At 40.6% G+C, this 22,159-nt stretch overlaps 1 protein-coding gene across 1 annotated transcript in view; it reads left to right on the top strand.

Annotated features, from left to right (window-relative positions):
- The window catches only part of LOC128305669 (uncharacterized), a 75,667-nt gene extending 53,852 nt beyond the window's left edge, over nucleotides 1-21,815 (top strand). The window contains exons 4-16 of the mRNA XM_053043238.1: nucleotides 10,015-10,404; nucleotides 10,765-10,962; nucleotides 11,769-11,994; nucleotides 12,973-13,003; nucleotides 13,092-15,095; nucleotides 15,191-15,437; nucleotides 15,537-16,886; nucleotides 16,965-17,479; nucleotides 17,606-17,686; nucleotides 17,753-17,924; nucleotides 18,020-18,112; nucleotides 18,232-18,337; nucleotides 18,428-21,815. Of these exons, the coding sequence (XP_052899198.1) occupies nucleotides 10,015-10,404; nucleotides 10,765-10,962; nucleotides 11,769-11,994; nucleotides 12,973-13,003; nucleotides 13,092-15,095; nucleotides 15,191-15,437; nucleotides 15,537-16,886; nucleotides 16,965-17,479; nucleotides 17,606-17,686; nucleotides 17,753-17,924; nucleotides 18,020-18,112; nucleotides 18,232-18,337; nucleotides 18,428-18,537 (5,523 nt within the window). The 3' untranslated portion in view covers nucleotides 18,538-21,815. The remainder of the gene's footprint in view (nucleotides 1-10,014; nucleotides 10,405-10,764; nucleotides 10,963-11,768; nucleotides 11,995-12,972; nucleotides 13,004-13,091; nucleotides 15,096-15,190; nucleotides 15,438-15,536; nucleotides 16,887-16,964; nucleotides 17,480-17,605; nucleotides 17,687-17,752; nucleotides 17,925-18,019; nucleotides 18,113-18,231; nucleotides 18,338-18,427) is intronic.
- Nucleotides 21,816-22,159: the final 344 nt, after the last annotated feature.

The raw sequence follows: 22,159 nt of genomic DNA on the forward strand, positions 1-22,159 counted from the left end.
CTCACTTTAAGTTTTACACCGTGCGCATATTGACCACCAATATATGATTGTGTTTGTGAGATTATTTTTGATTGCTTACCGTACCTTATCAGCCTTGTTGAGTAGCACACTGATAGAGAACGTACACATATAGAACTAAAACCTTGAAAAAATGGCATTTTTGTAAAACCAGAATTAAAAACGGTTCAATTTTCATCAATTCGTCAGTGGTCAATGGTGGTACATAAACGAAGCCAATGAAATGTGAAAAAAACTGAACTACATAGGACAACCATCGGATGATGGGAACAAAGGAGCAAAACGAAAACGTTTCGCTCTTAACGTGGAAGATGAGAGATGCAAAATGATGATATAATTTAAAGTAACATCTGCTGATGTTCGCTCACAACAGGTGCAAGCGAATTGTGTGCGTGCGGAAATCAAGCATAAGTATGAAACAGAAAGTGTACAGTTTGCAACCGGTTCCAAAAAAAGGGAATACCAAAGCGAGACAAGATAAAACAGGAGAGTGAACGAGAAAGGAAAGATTAATTGGCATCAATTTTGGGTTTGTCGGTATAATTCTGCCAACGTTATGTTACGTTTTTTTCGTTTCTTGTTTGATTGTAAATGTTGTCCATGTACCTCGCAATCAATGTCTGGATACCGATGTACGGTGGAACGGGGAATTAGCAGAATGAAGTTGCTTTTTGAGTTGCGAAAAACCTATTGCGAGTATACTTCTTCTTCTAGGCGTAGTATACTACCAGATCATTTTACCACGTAGAGCTATCGAACGGTTCGAATGGGATTTTGTTTCAGTCCTGTCGTGTGGGTTAAATTATTGCTATAGTAGAACGACGATGGGAAAGCTCACTTACACATATTATGTTGCCTTATTAGTTCAAACTGTTTGCCTATGTACTTGACGAACTTGAAAAAGCGTTTGACGATTCGTTAATGTTGTTCCATACCAATATCGATGTTTTCGTATCAAACGAGTTCCTTTACGATTTCAAATTGCGAAGACTTTTTTCCCCAAACGATAGCTAAAAGGTATTCGCATAAACTCGCATGTACCGTGCTCAAACCCGGTGCGATTCCGAGTGGATGATTGAAAACATTTGTAACGCATGCTCTCTCCCACGGGTAAATTGAGGAGCGATAACCTTTGCTGATAAAAAAAGTAGGATTACCACGGGGAAGACGTACCAGATCAAGCGAAGATTAGATTTTTTGCTCGTCAAACTAAACATGGGCGGTAGTGCAATGTCCTTCATGTTGATGCGCTAGTGTGTTCGATGGAAGCCACAATGACACACTGATATGAACTCGCACATGCATCCTTCTATAGCTGCGCGTGTCTTGTGTCCGTTTGGAATTCCGCTCGTGTACGTTACACATGATCAGTCCTTCCGAGCGCTGGTGTAGGTTGTGCAATGTGCGCCGTCTTTCCAATGTTTCCTGGTTTGCTTCATTTCGCACGGAAGGTATCCAGGGAAGTTTTTCGGTAATCCTTTACTTTTCATCTCCACAAAGTACGTACCGGCTGGTTGTTCTGGGAAGCGCACACTTGAGCATGAAGCAAAAAAAAAAAACGGAAAGTTCTCGTGGGATGTTGGTTGATTTCCTGGGAGAAAGCGGCACTAATATACATCTTAAAACGCTCACGTACATCACCGTCACCTCACGTACGAGCGAGAATATTTTGAGGTTTTTAGTGTCTGCTGAAGAGAGGCAAACGTTGGATGCTGGGTGAAATGCCAGCGGTAAGATGTAAGCTTTCTTACACTGTTCCAGTTTGTGCTGAAAGTGCTGAAAAGAAAGCGCACGGGAGGAATAGCACGTAGACCAGTAGAGTTGAATGACATCGGAAGTATTCTGGCTTTCATTGTGTGGAGTGCTTGTCAATCGTAAATAAATCAATTCCAGGAAATGAAATATATGTATATTTTTTAAATTATGTCTACTCTCTCTTTAAAAACCCTTTAGTCAATAAATATCTACTGAAAACTTTCGTTGATGATAGATAAAGCGGATACTGCAAACAATTTGTTGTTTTGTAAAGAATTTAATGAAACATTATTCTTTACATTAACGTATCAAAATTTTGTAGTATTCCTTGCTTTTAAATATGCAAATATTTAAATATGTTGTATAATCTACAAATGTTTATTCCACCACTTTTTATCAATTAGCGTCCGTCAGTCAACTCTCCTGATGAATGTACCATAAATCATACTCACATGCATGAAAACGGGATAGGAAACGTTGGGAAAAATCATCAACAAAATAGTAATATATTAACGTTAATATCAAACCCCTGGGGGGGATGGTAACGGGCGGCAGTACGGCGTAATTCAATGTTGTGGTTTGAAATGCTCATCCTTGGTTTTCTTTTTTTCATCCAACCATGTAGTTTATTGCAACGGATTCGCAATAATATTGGTTTGATGAGTGGTGCTCTGCAATGATTCCGTCCCACAAGCCCCGCGTGATGTATTTTTCCAACGCTTTTTTGTGCTTTTATCACATGGCTTTGGTCACCATACATTTGGGAGTTGGTCATCGGTTGTGTTATATTTTATCCCATCGTTTCGGTCGCAAGGTAAAATAAATGGGGTGTAGGTTCGCTGGTCAGACGCTTAAGTGTAATTGAATGTTTACCATTTCATCAGTTGCCCGTCCCACCTTTGGCACCGGTTTTGTCTCCTGTGGGCAAGGGTGCACCTTTTGCAAATAGTACTTCCGTACATAAACCCTTTGATGTACTATGAGTAGCACAGTATGACTATTTTGCGTACTCGTTATGCTGACTGTGTGGAGTAACTACGTTGTGGATAATATTGCTTCCTTGTTTATTGAAAGTTATTATTTATTATTTAATTATTTAAAAAAAAGTTAGGTTATGTCGAGATTTTTTTCGTCAGGTTTCTTTAAAGGATATTGTAAAATTCGGGATTTTGAATACTCCGATAAATCTTTTCTATCTTCTTATGTATTTTTTATATATTTTTGAATCTAATAAACCATTCCCAATTTTTTTAATCATGTTCCATTTACTCAATGCTGATTGTGGGTGAAGCATTAGTTGTCGAAGTTGAAAACAGGGCAAATCCGTAGGTGAAGTGTCCGGATAAAATACTCCACGAAACCGCGTTTGTTATCCTCGCATAGTTCTCTGGTGGAACTGGTAACATTGAAGAAGCTGTATAAAAGAAGCGTGGATATTCGCCATCGCCTGCCATCATAATGGCTTCAAAGCAAGTGAAGGCGGCGCCACTGTCGAGGACGAAGGCGTAGACACAACGATTGATGGCTTGTTTACCAATCGGAAATTAACGCTCGGCTTCCAGCATTGTGATTGCTATCGTGTAATTACAACCAATAGAGTGGCGTCTGTTGTCGAATGTCACGACGGTAGCACAACACCATCAGCAGCAATCCTTCACTTCGCGAGTTAAATAGAACACGAGTTTCCAATGAACGAATTAGATGGATTTTAAATTACAATTTGTAGGTGAAGGTTAAAATTGTGTTTCATTGATATTTATCTGTCGCGTCTTTGCGATCAATACAGAAATAGTTATTCCGGTTAGAGCCCATTACGCCACCATTTTGCGAATCAACCAATCGTCTCTTATAGTCAGTGATTATGAGAGAGTTGCGAGAATAAAGGATGTTTCGCTTTTCCATCAACAAAGATTTTTTTGTTTTTGCCTTTTTGCATTTTTTCCTTTTAGTTTCCACCGAATGGCTCTAATTTATCGGGTTGGTTCAACGATTTGTGACAAGGCTCTCTCGATGCCGATGGTGGTTTGCCCTGCGATGCAGGGTTGTGCGATTCATTGGAGTATTTATTTTTTTCCGCCTCGCTTATGCTATCTGTTTTGCACGAACGAACCGACCGAGTGCATTGAACGTTGAAGGATGTGTCTGTGGGCTGTGGGGTGGTTTCGGATGATTTTGTGGTTTTATGAGAGAGCCAGAGCATTTGTTAGGTGTTGATAGTAGTAGCGTTGTCTTTTTGTGAGCTTTCGGTTCCCATTTGTTTTCTGCTAATTGAGTTGCTGACAACTCTCCACGCGCTTAATTGTTTTAGTTTACTGATCCGCTATGTTGTTGATGCTGTTAGGACTTTGCAACAGCGTAATTCGTTATATGTGGGTATACATTCCCCATAATGGTGTTATTGAAATATCTAAATTCAGGTTACACGTGTTTTTACGTTACACATTTAGAAGCAACTGTTTCCCAATTTTACCAATTTGTGATTTAGTGTTAATTGCGCTTCAAGTATAAAAACTGTTAAGGTTGAATTAGTTTTTTATCACTAAAAGAACGGCATATTAGAATAATATAAGATTATACGTAATATTTTTCAACATTCTGAGCAAACTTGTGGTCTAAATGTGTGGAAAGTGGTCTAAATAAAGGATATTGGGTTACATGGACAGCAAGATGAGGACATTTTGTTAGTAAAGGATTTTCTGGAAGTTTTATACTTCATAAAGCGTTGTTAATTACATGTTTTTAACTCATATTTTTTCAATGCTAATTAAACCAATAATATTTATTAGATTAGATTAGATTCAATCTAGTCCTTTCATATGTAACCAGACATATCGAAAAGAACATATTAATAAAACAAATAAGACATTGGTGAAACCACAAAAAATGTAACTAAAAGAAATAAAGCATCTCTTTTCCTATGTTCTTGTGTACTTTTGAAAAAAGTGCAATAAATAAAGAACCATAAATTTATGTTTGATAAAAACAGTAAGAAACCACAAAGAAAAGTAATGGAAAGAAGGACGCTAAACACTATTGTAAAGGGCAGGAAAAAGGATGATAAAAATAAAGCGTTCCGAAGAATTGGGAACTGATCTTCGAAAATTCGTACCATGGCAACCAACCAACAGAGCATGAGCAAGGTGCGCTTATGTACACACACCTAGAGACCAAGAGAAGCAAGGTTCCGTGGCAAGCACAAACCGAGCATCGACATAGTCGCATTTTCCACCCATTGTGATAAGGCTGCAGTTATACATTCATTAATTTTCCTTTTTGCTTCTCTAGTGTACATACATTTTACCACCACAAGTACAAACTAAATTTTCGTCATGTGTTTCCTCGGGAAGGTAAAAGAAATTCATTGTAAAACCTCACAGTTACACAGGGTATGAAGATTTGCTGTAGTATGGCAAGTATCATTTTAAGTAAGCTTAGAAAAAGCGACATAATATAATTTTGATTTGAAATCATATGACAACATGTATTGTGTATTCGGATTTCTTAAAAAAGTTGTAGCAGCAAATTCGAGACTTATCTAAATGTTGTGGAAACAAAGAGAATATATATAGTTGAAACTATTCAAACCTAGAGATTACCCAACTCATCCTTTTTATGGAAAAAAGTACGAAACCAAGCTAAAAATAGTTCCAACCACTAGAGCTTCGTAATAGCAACGTGAGCTTTTTTCTTCGGACGATAGGTTGGATGTTTCCCCCGGTATGTTCTCCTACGATGCTCTAGTTCTCTGTTCTCCCAATGTTTTTATTTCTTATTGTTGCCAGTGGTTACATTTCCTCTACCTTTTCACTATATTTGGCCAGACTTTAAAATGAGCTAGCTTTTGGTTCGGGACGGAGCAAACGAGAGTTTTACCGCTCTTCTTTAATGTCTCTCGCGGGCCATAGATCCTTCAGCACATCTTTTTTTTTTGTGTCGGCCACCACCCCCGATGGTGCGAGGCTGCGATGGTGGAGTTTCAACAATTTTCGTTCAAAGAAAAGTTGGGTTTTCTTTAGACGGTAGCTAGTGCTTGCTGCTAGATCTGGGAACCGAACGTTGTAAGGAAGTCGTAAAGCAAGAGCCACTCGTTCGTTCGTGCTTAGTTTTCCTGATTATATGCTCTACCTCCGTTTCCGCTTGGCATAAACTTTACATTTCCTTATGCTTTCGGTTTGCAGAAAGTAAAATGAAATTGATACAGTGTCATTTTACGAGCGAAAAAGTTGAATTCATTTGTCCTTATGGTTGGTGGAATTGGTGGTTCGCTGTCGTGATGACGTTCCGATTTATTCCAAGTTCAGGTCAGTTTTCGGGTCTTGTAATACACCAACAGAACTTGTTTTCGCCTCCTACGACACACTGTCGTGTGTTATATTTTTCATAAATCAATGTTATCCTTCTATTTACCGCTTTGTGTGGTAATCGTGCCTCTGGAATCGAAATCGATCTCAAAGGGGGGATATATGCCCTCGTGCTCATTTGGTTGTGGGAGAAGATGTTTCGATTTAGCGCAAAATATATTTTTCGTTCGTCGAGTAACTGCCACACCGCTCTTGTATTCCTGTACTGTGATACAGTGAGCGCGATAGCGAAATCCAACGGTCACCATCATCTCCCCAGATGGCGGAGAAATTGATTTTAGCATAAATCACACGTTGTCGAACGAGATCGTTTGGCGTGTGTGTGTTGTAGAAGCAAGACGAGTGCGTATTTGATCGTTTTATGTCCATCCGTCCTACACACATACGATAGACTGGATAAGATTTATCTTTCCACTAGTGTATCCATTTAGTGCGAAACACTGCAAAGCTGTTGGGATGAATGTTTTGTTTTGCAGAAATTCCTATATTGTTTCGTGGAAGATAACATATCTTTTTTTTTTGTACCGAAGTCTAGCATGGTTGGTTCTGCTGGTTGTTTCTTCTGTTTGGCTAACTGGAAAAAAGGTTCAGCAGAGCAGAAAGAAAGTTCACATTTACAAATGGCAAGGGATACTTGACGTTGGGGATGGAGATGGGGTGATACATACATCACGTTCCAGTTTCATACATATCAATCCATTTATGTCCGATTTTGCTGACCTTCCGGTCCGATGGAGCTATACACCGAGCTCAAATCCCTGGTATCGATGGAAGAATAAAGTAGTGTAAACAAATACCCTGGAGCTGTTTTTATTAGTCGAATCGATTTGCATATTTGGCTCAGTTGTAGTGTAGGAAAATAGAACACTAGAGATCTTTTTTGCGTACCGATTAAATAATTACTACTTGAATGAATGGCATTTTTATTGCTGTTCCAATAACATTGTTAGGAAATATTTGGGATTATTTAGTCTTACTATGTAGATGTGGTACTAAAAGATAGGTTTTAATAATTTGATTTCTTCTCAGAGTTAGAACATTATCATTCATAATACAAACGTTCTATTCATGGGTAATATACAAATAAAGAAATGCCACATGCCATGCCCATTTTCACCGGAAATGGCTGTTCATTATGTGTGCATAAACTTCTTCTAAATAAATTTTGTATATCACATGATTCGTAAACCATACTCATTATTATGTTTGCACACGATTTGTGTACCACCGCCGTTTGTTGCTCTGTGTGCAGTTATGCGTTTATACTTGTCAGCACGTTAGTAGAACCACCCCGCCAGAACAGACGACTTCTGTCACAAGAAGGTGTGACAAGAGCACTGCACCAAAACGGTTAAATACGAGGATTAGAGCAAAAGCTTAGTACGCCGCTTTGCACCTTCTGCAGGATGCGTAGAAAGTTGTGTACTCTCGGGCACATTGATTGCATTATTGTGTAGCATCGGGCGACGACGGAGGAAGAATGTCTCGAAGCACGTCGCCGCGTCGTCCGTAAATCAGACTGCAACCGGTGCTAGTCTTTTGAGCCACGGTTAGGCGAGAATGGAATCCAAACGAGATCATCGCTTTTGGGGGTGCGCTTTAAGTGCGATGCCATGTTTTGCATGTGCAATTCCGCTTTGTGCTCGTATAATCGGCATGGTGGATGGCACTGTCGTTTGGATGGTACGCTTCAGACAAACGAACATATGCACCACACAGAACCTTAAAGATAGAGACAATGAACCACTGACTATCAAAATCTGTGATGAAAATCTGTTTTTGAAATTAGGCCATAATAAAGCTCTCGATAAAATGCCATTCAATTGAAATATTAAGCTGTTAGCAAACAATACTGGTCACATAATTCATGTATCTGTTTCATCATGATAATTAGTCCCACAGCAACAATAAACATACTTAATACTTTCATTTTCATTTTTGTTTTGTTCGACATAGTATTTGTTATCAGCACCAGTTGTGATGAAATGAGTACAATGAGTTCTCAAAACGTTTTCTCCTTTTAATATGAAGTAGTTTGTAAACTAAAATAGATGGGGACATAAAAAGTCAGCTCAAATGGTTTACATGGATGAAGAAACTCTTGTTGTTCAGTTCAGTTCAGTTCAGTTCAGTTCAGTTTTATTTACATATGTTAAGAATTACAATTTCAGTTTTAGATTTCAATATTGGTTTGGGTTTTTCTAGTCCTTTACACAATATATTGGTTTTAACTAACTATACTTCATGACATGTCATGTACCAGCTTTACGCTTATCTTTTGAATTTCAATACCGCAGGAAAACTCAGAAAAAAATTTGATTTATATTTATTCAATAGAAATTCTGCGTGTATTATAATTCTCATCATGTTAATTCTTTTGTGTATGTCATTAGTGCTATGCCAGAAGGGTAAGTTTAGTATTTGTTTTATTAATTTGTTTTGAAACACTTGTAACCTTTTCAAATACGTTTTAGCGCTGTCTGCCCAAACGGGGAACGCGTATATCAATATTGGTCGAAGAATAGATTTGTAGAGAAGGAGCTTATTTTTTAAGTTCAGTTTAGATTTTCTATTTGTGAAGCAGTACAAGGATCTTGAGGCCTTTATGGCATTTTGTGTTCTGCTTTCAATGTGGTTTTTAAAGGTTAGTCGTTTATCTAGTACTACCCCTAAATATTTTACTTTATTTTGCGATTCGACTTCTTGATTTTTTATTTTTACTTTGCCGATCGGGAGTTTTCTTTGGCTAGTGCAGCGTGAAAAATAAATCGCTTCGGTTTTATTTTCGTTGATTTTAAGTTTCCAATCTTTACAACACTTTGAGTATTCCGATAGTCCGTTGTTAAGGTGTTTTATTATTGTTTTGGGAAACTTGGCCGAAGAACCTAGAAACTCTTTTTGTAAATTATTAGAAATGCATAAGTTTTTGATTTCTTAACGATTCCAGGATTTATGAATCAATGAGGAGTCCAGAATTTTTGAGAAGAGAATAGAGATACAGAGCCATTCGGAATCAATAATTTTAAACATTCATAACTATATGTTTTATTCAAGTGTTCGCAGTTTATGCATTTTAGCGTTGTGTGCATGTGTGGTTTAAAAATGCCTTTTCTGAAGATGTAATGATCCATATTGTTCACTATTGATTGATTGTTTACGTACTTTGATGCATCGCAATTCTTACTTCCACATCGCGCAGCTAATACACGTTTTTTAGCGCGAAGTATGGACGAGAAAAGTAACACAGCGCAAAATGAATATCAATCAATAACAGACTTGCAAAACTGTCTGTGGGTGGAAAAAGGTACAAGAGGCGGGAAAAATCGCTAAAGTATACGCAAATCCCGATGGGAGATGGGGCTGACGTAGCGTCAGCGTCAACCAACCGGCCAGGTTAAGTACGATAATCGTTTAATGAAATGAAGCAAGCAGCGGTAGTGATAAAAATTTAATTGATTGCACTACATTGATTATTCAGCGCTTGTTTATGGTGGCTTCCTTCGCGTTTCCGTCCGTCCAACTGTGGACGTTGCAGGTCAACGAACGCACAACGCGAGCCGAGATATTCAAATGTGGTTATTTTTGCTATTTGCAATACCGGAGGACACCTTTCGCATCAATCGAGAACGATAGTGTTTACTCTCGAATGAATTTAATAAAAGACAATAGAAAGGATCGGGACAATGGGTTTAATCTGTTTTTCCAAGCGAATTATTATTTGAATGTTTGAATACCACAATTGTAAAATAATCTTATAAGTTCTCTGTGATGCATGTACAAACTCTGTGAAACAAGCATAAACTCATAACTGCCGCCTAGAAGCAACGTCTTATTAACACTTTTTTTTAATTTCTTATTTGTGTTTTTTTCTGTATTGCAGCAAAGTCCATCCGATATGGATATGCACATCGCACAGCGACTCGGTAGTTTCGAGGCAGTTAAGAAGCATATTATGGAACCGCACACGTCGTATCAAGTGATCGGTATCGCGCCTACCCCTTCAACGCCCCTACGTCCCTCCACCGTGATGCCCAGCCTGGTCTCTGGCAGCCACCATCGGTCGCTTGCACCAAAAACCAATAGCAATAGTAGTAGTACCATTAGCAATAGTATCGCCAACTTCGTCAAACCGGCCGACAATCGTTCGATGTACAATGGACGACCATCGTCGTTGTCGGGATCGAGTGCAGGACGAAACAATCTACCAGTACATTACTCGTCCTCGACTTCCTCGTCCTCTTCCGCACCTGGATCGTTCAACAAACACGAGGTAAGACTATTCCAAAAAGTATTCCGTATATTTTTTTTGTTTAGTCGTTTTATTGTTCATATGTAAATTCACTGTAATGGATACTTCATTTAAGGGCAGTTCATATTTTCCTTTGCAAATCAAATCAAGTAACCTTGAATTATTTTTTAAAGTACGCAGCAATCATTTCGGCTCCCTATTATCGCTCTCCTTTGAACGCCCTATTTTGAAGAAATATTGGTCAACAACGAAAAAGTAATACGCGCTCAGTTGAAGTGTATGTTAACCGCTAAGATATAATCAATTTCATCAATCCAATTTACATTCTTGCAAACACGTCGTATCTTACCACTTTCTCTCTTTCTCTCTCTCCCATATTAGGTGCATGGAGGAGTCTCATCGAAAGGACCGCCTTTATCCGTACCGCCTTCAGCAATGAACGGACGAGCATCGTCCGGGGGGACTATCGGCAGTAGTAGCGGTGGAACAGGTGGCCCATCCTTCGGCAGTGATAAGTTACCCTCGCAAATGTCCAACGGTCGACTGCCCCAGGTTGCAAATGCAAAAATGCCTAGAGTAGTTAGTTATCCTTTTTTATGTGTCCTTATGTTATGTTACTTACACGAACCCATTGCACTACCATCACCAATGTTTCACGTTTGGTCGTCCTACTGTTCTACTGTCAACGTCTACTTACACATACCCCTAGATTAGCATCCTTTGTTGGTCGATATTTGATTATTGTTTAACTGAAATCCTTTTCTTCATAAATACCTTGATTAAGTTGTAAAGTTTATGTAACTTTTCCGCTGTACAACAATAGTTTCAATTCTAGTAGAAAAATTCAAGAATTATATTGAAAAAGGTATCAAATTGCTTTATGATTTCTGATTTCATACATGAACTATTAATTGCTTCAATATATCTTTCTTTGAGTTCTTGAAGTCATAGAAGTAATGAAAAAATATGTCAAAAATAGTAATAATTGATTAACGTTTTATTATTAGAAAGAGACATGTGAACCTCCAATTGTAACGTAGATAATTTCTGTTTGTATCACTCTATGCTATTTGCAATCGTTACATATTAATGCATGTGTTATACTTTGTCGTTTTGTGTGTGTATTTTTTGTTTGCGTAGCTCAATTAGCTGTACTATGTTCGGATATTATTGTCAAAAAGGTTTATTTCTAATGAGTGTTTGCGCTCTCTTATTTCTTTTTTTACAATCTTTTCATGTTTACTCTCGCCCATTTCATGCGTGCTTCCGTTTTAACCATTTATCTACTCAATTCACACCGGCGCCAAACATCATCTCCCCCATCGACACAATACCAAACACACTTACAAACACACCAACATGTGACAATGCCATTGCCAAAACAGAATTCAAGTGATATTTCAACTCCGCTCAAACAGGGCAGCAACGTTGAGAAGATACTGCACGAAATGAAGAAGAACATCTTGACACCGCTGACGGAGATCGGGGCCACGCCGCGTAAGGAACTGGAATCGAAATTTAACTTCAACAACCCGAGCGCAAACAAGAGGCACGTTTATGCTACACCGGGGTTTTTGGAGCCGCTGGTGGAAGGTGCCACGAAAGCGTCCCGTAAGTATAACGGTGGGCGAATGTTTTGCCATGTCGGTTCAGATAGTAGATGAGAAGTAGGGTAGGGGGCGTAGGGCTGACCCACGTGTCTGTCAGATATCCCGTAGTAATTGAGTTTATGGTTGGTTGGGTGTGTGTAGCGTTTGTACTGTGCACCAAAGGTAGCAAATGGGCTTTTGTTTGGCGTTTGTTTGTCGTAAGTCGCGCGACTGTCGTAGTGCATTGTTTCTTCGCTAGCGAGACGCAATTGCAAAGAAAGTTGTTTATGCACTCATGTTGCACGATTTGGTAGGGATTTTTTTTAACAAAGCCCACAGGAAAACAATTGCAAACAAACGTGTTTTTACGAAGATAATTACATTAGTCGGTTGATGTAATATTAATAAATGCCTACATAATGTTAGGAGCATACATATTCTTTTTTAAACGGTAGTTGGTATAGTGCATGGATTTAATAGCATAAATTTGTGTTTGCTCGTACATGCAACATTTGAGGAATTTATCTCATTCACTTATGGTTTACCTTTCAAACTATTTGTGGGACGGTACGAACTTCATGTCGGAATAATCTACTATCCCTTTTCCTTACGACTCTTCACTGATGACACAAAAACACCCATTTAGAGTACGTAGTTTCGTAAGCAAGCATTGCCAGCAGGCTGGCGTAGCTGTGCCGTCCGTAATCGTTGAATTATTGATTACAAATTTTTAATCGATATTTCTCTTTCTTACTATCCTGCTTACCGTGCCTGAATCGTGTCGTCTTTCTTCGAATTTTACCATTGTGGTCCGACATTTGTGTCCATATGTGTGTCGCATCCCTTGGATTATCCTGATGACCGCCTTTGCAACTGTGTGCTTGTGACCTGATGATGGATTGATTGGTGCGCCTGTCATTTCACCGTCGTCCTTGCGAACATGACCGCTGGTGTCGGTATCTACATTTGCTGTACCATTTACCGTTGGCGTGTGGAGCAGTTTCCGGATTAGCGATGCTTCGTCCACTAGGGTAAGTATGCTCGTTCTGTCTCCACTAAAAATTTCCCGCTGTAAGCGCAAGATTGTAAACATATTTTCTTTTTTTTTGTCACTTTTAGATCAAACATAGAGGACGATAATCAGAACAATGGTTCGGATAGTGATGATGGAGGTGATGGTGAATCAAAGAAACGGAATTCTAGTGATACCTCTTCGAACGAAAGTGCTGAGGAATCTTCGAGCGAGGACTCCAACATTGGCAATAAACGGGGCGTGAGCATTCCCATTTCCAGCGTTCCAATGAGCGGGGACGTAAATGGAAACGTCGGAAGCATAGCGGGAGTGGAAGGGGTCGCTGGATCAGCTGGAACAGGAAGTGGAAGTGCCGGTGGGAACAGCAGTCCCGTGAGGAGACCGAGCGATTGGTCGCTTTTAAATTTCCTAAAGCAACCTACCAGCAGTAGTCAACAAGTGCCAACAAGCGAAAGTGCCCCCCATATTGGTGGTGCCACCGGGGACCGTTTTGGCTCGCATCACCATCACCAACATCAACACCATAGTCTGCAGCGCGCGCTCGAGGAAAATTCCATATCATCTCCATTGCGGCCGCAACGATTGAGCGGTGTAAGTGACAGTGGACCGTGTACGCTCGTTGCATCCCCTATCGCGGATGGACGTTCTGGTGCGCCGGTAAAAAACGAACCGCTACCACCGCTGGACGATGACCACTTGTCAAACGCAAGCAGTAGCGCAAGCAATGGCGAACTGCCTGCAGGCACGGGTATATCTTCGTCCGGTATCAATGCATCGTCCTCGTCGTCATCGTATGTAAAACAGGAACCGTATCCCAGCGAAAACAGTGCCTCGCCAACTGCCGGTATCAAAAGTGAGCTAAAGGATGACAGCGCCGACCGGTTATCGTTGTCTAGTCCCACGAAAAGTCCGGATCTACAGCATCATCCGGTTGGTAGTTTCAATCTCCACCATCGTCAGCAGCAGCACTTGTTCGGCGACAGTATCGTCGAGCAGGAAGATGTGATATGTGCCCTGCAGGAAGCCAAAGAGTTTAGCCTGATCAAGCCTATCTCAAGCATGTCTGATTCCGATTCGGATGACGCAGATGTACCTACTATGGTTGGTGGCGATCATGAGCAGCATCGTGTGAACCTGCACAACGTTAATGCGCATTTAGCTCATCAGCCCGAAGGTGACACGGTTGCATCTGGAAATGGTATAGCATTATTAGCGACCACATCTAACATTGCAAAAAAGAAAAAGTGGAAACGTAAGCTTATTGCCGGTTCCGGTAATGAACGTGAAGCTCGCGATAGCTCAACTAGTAGCAGCGAAGATGAACGATATAGTGCTACAAGGCGGAGTCGATCGCAGTCCTTTGAGAAGGATAAAACACATCTCAAAGCACGGGGACGGGCGCGTAAAGGGCACAATACTCATAGCAGTGGTGGAGGCGGTGGGGGCACTACGAGTGCCGCATCCAGTGCTCGCTTTTCCGATGCGGATTCGATAGCAAGTGGTGGTGGGCATCGGTCCAGTAAAACATCATCACATGGATCGACACCAACGAAAAAGGGTGGTAACTCAACGGTGGGAAACTCCATGGCGTACGGTCACGGAGCAGGTGATACAGGTGGAGTTGCGGGTATAATGAGCCCTCCGATTAGCATACCGTCTGTGGATAGAATTGTGATGTCGAAAAAGGTAACCTCCCGCAAATCACGCAAATCCTCTAGAATTTGCAGCAGCGAAACAGTGCTTTCTACGGGGAGCAGTTCCTCGTCATCTGGTTCGTCTATTGAAGCCGGCGCCGGAGCATCCTCAGTAGATTCTGGTGATTCAGATTCTGGCAATGAACGATCTACACCGGCGCCAGTTGAAATCGGTCCTGTTGTGCCTGCGGCGAAAACAAAAAAGCACAAAACGAAGAAAAAGCACGATAAAACGATGGCAATAGATGTTCCCACGACCAACATATCGACAGTCAAGGGAAATAAAGCGATCGCTGGTGAAATGTCAATAAAACAAGGAACCAGTAATGGCAGCGGGAGCAGTCGGAGTAATAATAACTTTAACCTGCACAATCTATCTTCCGACAGCAATGACGAGTAAGTCTGAATAATGTCTATTCTGATGCTATTTTATGAAGCGGTAACTTTAGTGGGTTGTGTTAAACTATTCATTATTCTTTTTTTCATTCTAGAAGGCCTTCTGTTCTGTCTTCTCCATTTCAAAACAATGGAGGAAAAGTGACTGATGTCATAACGCATGGAAGCTTTTCGAAGAAATGCCATAAACTGTCAATGAACCAGACGTTAGTCCAGGAGGATGAATCCCGAGTGCTGAATACCAATGGTAACAAAACGGTCGATGACGATGATGACGACGACGATGATCGCTCTGATACTCACAGCGATAGTGAAAGCGATACTCCAACCAAAAAAGAGACGGTACGTACCAACAATCAAGTGTGTGTTGCTGAATGATTGTCCGATAAGATGAAATAATAATAATACATTTATTCATTCTCTATTTTTGGCAATCAGCAGAAGCAAAACAAAAATAAGAAAGCGGCACTGTTTGCTCGAGTGTTTATAAATACGGCCGCCGGAAGTGGTGGCAAGGGCAAGGGTGGCAAAGGTAAAGGTGGTAAGGGTAAAGGTCAAGTGTACATTGACCATGTGGACGAGCTAAATGTGGCGAAAAGCAATGGCACTTCAACGACACCAAATGCAAACAGCCAAATTGCAACTAGTGCAGATCAGCGTCGAACAACCCAGCAGCATCATACCGTGTCAGAGCTTGTGGGCAATGTGGACACACCACCGAGACCTTCGTCCGATACGGGAGAGAGTCGTCCGAACAGTCGAGCAACGGGGGTTATTGCTGCCGTCTCGCCTACGCTGGACAAGATGCTTTTCTCACATACCAGTGGTGCCTTAAGTACTAACAACCTGTCGCTTGTCTGTCGGATCGATCTAAGTCGATTGTTAAAAATTCCACCGCCACCAGCACAGAACCGATCGCAGCCTGGGCTGCGAACCCACGAAAGCTACAACGCACACCGCAGTGCCTCTTCGGCGCGTCAGAAGAGTAATAGCCCTTACGATCAATTGCACGGCAAGCGGCGCCGGAATTCGGTTGGCCAACAAGAGCACCATGATCGAAGCGGCAGCTCGGTGCACAGTTCCTCCTCAACCCCGAGGCTATTGGATGAGCGCTTAACGTACGGCGGTAGTGTTCCTTCCCGTGTTCTTGCGGACGACTGTTCCCCGGTGTTAGAGAATGGAGGTTCGTTGCGACATCGGAGCAATTCCATAAACAGTGATCACAGCGGTGCAGCCCAAAAGGCCCGGGAGTATCGAGGCGGAAGTGATGCAGCTTACGGAAACAATTCACCTTCGATGCATCAACGGCATAATCATCAAACTATATACACCAATCATCATCACCTTGGCAGTCAATCGGAAATCAATTCGAAAGGGAGCGAAAGTGAAAAATACGATGAGAAGTTGTTGGCCAAATCCGAGAAGCTCAGCTACGATGAACAGCAACAACGCCTAAAAGAAGACAAAGCTTCTTCTCTGTTGTTTGGCGGTAGCCGTATGGGTAACGGAAAATATTCTAGCTATAGCAGTGTAATAAAGCAGGAAGGCAATGCGGGAGCAGCTCAATCATTGATCAAGCAAGAGTACAACAGGGAGGACCTGTTGGTGGATAGTAAACTTGGGAAGCAACCTGTGGGACCTGTAATGACAAACGGTACTGTAGGAGAAGGAGAATCCATTGTCCCATTGGGTGGAAGCGGTCGTATGCGTAAACGGTCTACTAGTGCCGGTAGCAACAATACGTATAAGGAGAAGCGCCGAAAAAAGGATAAATCATCCGCAAATTTACAGGTAAACTTGGCACGATTGTGCGATGTGAAGCAATGGTTGCTATTTATGTTTTGTTTTTTTTTATTCCATTGGTTCCAGACTGATCAACTTGACCAACTTCCTCCGACCAATCATGATCGGTTAGATGAGTGCGCTTCTGCGGCAAATGCAGGACGGTCAGCAATATCGACAGAAAGGAGCTCCATCGGTGGTCAGCAGCATCAGGCAGCATTGCTTCACAGTAGCTCCAATCATCAAGGTCAACCGCATCTGATATCAGTCGGTCCTGGTAATGGGTTTGATACAGGGAATCCACCAAATACCGATGGTAACGTTGGACCACCAGTAGAGATCCCGGTGCAAATAAAAAAAGTGTACGTGTCGTATTTCGAGCGCAACGAAGAAGTACCGGAAATACGGGACCAAAGCCGTTTTCTGTCGGAAGCCAAGCGACTCAAGCATGCAGCTGACCGGGAGGGAGACCATTTAGCACAAGCAATGTTGTACCTGGAAGCCGTGTTGTTTTTCTTGCTCACCGGAGACACGATGGAGCGGGACCCGATTACCGAGAAAGCTGCCTTCACGATGTACAAAGATACGCTTTGTTTAATTAAGTGAGTGTGTGCGAAATAATGTGGGAATGGAAATAGGTGGTCAAAAAGTTCATTATAATCCACCGGAAAGGGGTTTTCAGTTGCAGCTTAGGGTATTGCTTAATTGATTCATTTTTTTATTTTTAGATTCATTTCGTCCAAGTTTCGCAGTCAACTACAAAATCAAACAGTCCAGGGTAACATCCATACTAAGGTGGCCATTCTGAGGTAAGACAAAGCTTGGCTAGCAAACGGATTATATCTGACGTCCGTACTTCTTATATGCAATTGTAGTTTGCGCTGTCAATCGTTGATCTATCTCAAGCTGTACAAAATGCGCCGACTCGAAATGAAAGAGACGGCAAAGACAATCGGCGAGTTTAATCACAAAACCAGCACAGTGCCGGCAGAGTTGGCTAATGGAAACACTCCATCACCACTGTCGCCAACGTCCGTTGGCTCACAGGTAGTTTAACATTTACTTTATTTCCTTATAACTTTGGGTTTCCTGCATGAATAGGCAAATAATTAATGCAATGTTTCTTGATTCTGTTTTTGCAGAGTTCCGGTTACAGCTCCGGTCAGAACAATCACGTTGGATCCATACCACCGATGAATTCGTCCCCTGCCCAATGCATTATAATGCCAATAAATGTAAGCGCATAATTAATATATTCGCCGGGTGGTGCTGGTGTTGTAGAAAGCAAGCAGTAACTTGTCACAAACAGTGCATATTTGTACATTAATATGGCTTTTACTATTTTTTGTAACAGGTTCACAATGCGTATCAAAAGCAGACAACATTGTTTACACATCTTTCCACATGTCTTGACCTTTGGGAGCAAGCGGACAGCTTAGTTTCACGGGGGAATCATGTCGGTGAGTGTGAATGGTCCTTGATGTTACACTTTTTACTGTCTAACTTAATTTTCAAAATAGGTGTTGTGACTAATAATGGTTTTGTTTTAGAATTTTTTATCGAACTAGATCACGAAAATGGACCCATGACGCTGCATAGCTCACTGCACAATGTCGTAAAGTACGTGCAAGCCGGGATTCAGAAGCTTCGGCGCATGTAACATTGGGCATTGCTGGTAGAACCGGTGCAGAAGCAGCTAGAACCGTTCTAGCCAGTTTGCTATACTTGTTGACAATAATGAGCAACGTTAAAATGGATAGGAATCGTGCTGGAAACTTGAAATGAGAAATGAGATCCATCGGGTGTGTGTGCTTTAGCGAATCTCTCACACACGTACTGCAATCCGTCGGTCAACACTTCCCGCACTTTCCATCACTCAACAATGACTACGATTATGGACCAGCAATTTTTCCGTGAAACGAAGCAGAACATTCAAAAGCAATCGTCATGCAAGATGCAATTCATCACTACTCCGTAAAGTTATTCGCTATTCGGTAAGGTAGAAAGACTTGATCGTTAGTGTGCAAGACGTGGTGCTATATGTTCGTCATAGGAATGACGTCCAACCGTTCGTTGCATTGCAACGTTCGTGAGTAAAATCAAGAGTTTGCACACACCGTAATGGTGTTGGTTCGAGCGTGAACTTTTCCAATCATTAAATCTAATATCCAAACACGTGGGAACATTGAATAGCCGTAGAACTGTAACCAAACAGAAGCTGGTGGTGATCAGCATAAAAAACAATCAACAACTAATAGCAGAAGCAGCATCGTGATCGTTGGTCAAACTACATAGCTCAACTGTGTGCGCTTATGTTAATTCACAGCCGTAGAGGCAACTACCTAATCATGTTTGTTATACAAGGACCATACTAAAACGGTGTATAGAATAATTTATATGTTGTCTTGCTTTCTCGTAGAACAAAACGCTGAATAATGAATTAAGTTATAAATAGCAAAAGTGCATTTGCTCAACTTTTGCATAACACGGTGTAGAAAATCATCCAGGTTAGTAAATTTTCGTTTTCTTTGCTGTTAAATCGTCTTTTACGAGTTTCTGCCATTTTAAGGACCTTCAGTGAGTTTACTAAGGTTATGCTATCACGGTTAAATGTACTATGAACCTCTAGACATGCTGATGTATAGTTTGTGCTTTTTAGCGGACTGACGTTTTACTTTTGTCTCTTAAAGACGTGTATTTTGTGCTTAAAACTATTCTCCGGCGCTTGCATTGTAATGGTGTTGTTAGTAAGACACTAGTTCGCATCGACTGGCAAAGCCAGTATCGAACTGTGTTGGGACAGTTAGTCAACTAGAACGAACATTTCCTACGATTTTTAAAAGGAAACACAAAGACACTATTAGGATCCACCCGGATGGTCCCGTTCCTGTCCGGTATGGATAATAAAACATAGCAGTAGACAGGTAGATGCTGCCGGTAGGTGGAAGAAATGCATCTTTTTTTTTTAAATATACAATTGAAAGGTATCCAACAACAGCTACGTTTAGTCAGAGAATCAGAGAGAATGAAGGAGGTGAAACGGTAACAGTAAGGCTATTTTATATGTTGTTTATAGAGTTTTTAATTATTTACATGCTTAATGCTCACATAATAAATAGCGGGAAGTGTACACAAGAAAGACTTATTGAAGAGACATACAAAAAAGGCAAGACTTTTAGAAAAGTACGTGAACAAACAACCGGAACCGTTAGATCACAGTCTACTAACAGAAGGAAACACAAAATCACAGTGTAGTTTAATTTTGATAAATCGGAGAGGCTGTACTGCAGCAAAACAGGGACGGCCCGGTGACATATTGGTAGCGGTGGCGGTCTTCACATGATACGACCGGTCCAACATCCCATCTGGACCAATCCCCTATAGCAAGGACTGACTACCTGTCTACATGGTATAATAAGTCCAGTGCCTACCAGAAATGGTAGGTATGACCTAGTAGCAGGTGGTTACGTCAAGAAGAAGTGCTGCAGTAACAAAAAGTTTCAACAACGCGGTGGCTCACATCAAAGATTATATAAAGAAATTTTAGTCGAAAGAATGCCAATGTTTGAGAATATCTGCCAATGTATCCTTTGCTCTTGCCTCAAATTTCGTTCGATGTAGATATCGGTGTTTGTTCATTAGTTCGTTTGTTTGAAACTTATTGCAAATTGCAGTGTTATTTAAATCGTTGTGCAAGCACCGATTATTGTCAATCAGTTTTTTTTTTGTATGGATGGATTGGATAGAATTATATGACTTGAGTATGATTCCAATAATATTTTTCAAAATTATTTACAAAATTCAAAACACATTTTGGTGCAAGGCTACTGCCGGGTAATCGGCACAGATTGAGCTGAACAGATCACGCGGGATTTGTATGTTTAACATGCTCGACTTAGTTTATGCAATTTATTCACCGCGATTTAAAACATGTTTGCAGTTGAAACTCGTCAGTTTATTTCTAAAGTATTAGGTTTGAAGACGCTCACCATTAAAGCCATCACCATTTTTCCTTCCAGCCTGCCACACATTGCACAAGCTGCATTATGGGTACGAAGATTTATCTGGCTATGGCTATATTTATAAATAATCATTCTAGGCAGACCTTCAACAGCTGGAAAGGCACCGCAAAGGAGTAAAGGGAACTGAAATAGCTCAATTAATATAAAAATGATGCCTCCCAGCCATATGCAATTGATAATTGTTGAATCTAAAGCAAATCTGAACCTAAGATTGTAAATTTCGTGGGAAAAAAAAACAAAAAACTGTATGAGAATGTCGGAAACGAAACACACACCACCACCACAGAAGGCTTAAAATTTGTTTTTATAGCTTTTTTATAATACTATACTAAGTTTTTTGTTGTTATAATTTATTGTTTATTGTTTATCTTTGATCTTTTTTTTGTAAAATAATATGAAACGACGATTTCGATCATTAATTATCGCTGAATCTTGCTACGAACGTTGTTAGTTGTAAAGTCATCTGTTAGTAGGTTTCTGTTTCGGGGACCAATGGTTTTATATCAATAGTGCTCCTCTCTCTAACGAGCCTTCTCTTCCTAATTCGGGTTAAGCTGTTGCGCAAAACCGAGCCACAACAGTTGAGCATAACACAATGATTTACAGCCTATTCTTAAATATGATTACTGAAACGGGTAGTGAAAAGCATCAGATCCTTAATGCAACTGACTAGCATGAATGGTAGAATGTTTGATTGCCTGTCGTATGAATTCTCCGATTCCGCAACACTACCCGTACTCGCATCAATAAGGAATCAATTTATAAAGCAGATTAAAAATAATAAGTCACGTGAAAAGCGATCGCCCACTTAATGCTTTGTTTTGTTGGCATGTCACAGTATACTAAACCAAGTGTCACGCAAAAAAAAAAATAAAAGAACGAACAAGAATGCAATTCAACTACAATATTATGCGAAGAGAGTGTTCATAGAACGGGGCAGTGAGATTGTGGCTAGGGCAAATGCAACAACACCTATATCCATTCACAAAGTGCAACTCAACTCAAAGCAAAGGCAAAACTATTGATAATTTAAGTGAGAAGGTAAACGTTAAACATAACTGGAAACCGAAAACCTGGAAGCAACTTTGCACGAAACTTTTTGTTGCAAAGTGCTTCAAACTGAAAGCATTACTAAACTAAAAGACTATAATAATGTACGAAACAAACAAAACACGAACCACTTAAAACCGATTCTAAGAGCAATGGCATATTAGGGCAAGAAGAACTTGTAGATGATTTCAGATTTGATGTGGTATGCTT

The sequence above is a fragment of the Anopheles moucheti genome, chromosome 3 (assembly GCF_943734755.1).
Source record: "Anopheles moucheti chromosome 3, idAnoMoucSN_F20_07, whole genome shotgun sequence".
Lineage (NCBI taxonomy): Eukaryota > Metazoa > Arthropoda > Insecta > Diptera > Culicidae > Anopheles > Anopheles moucheti.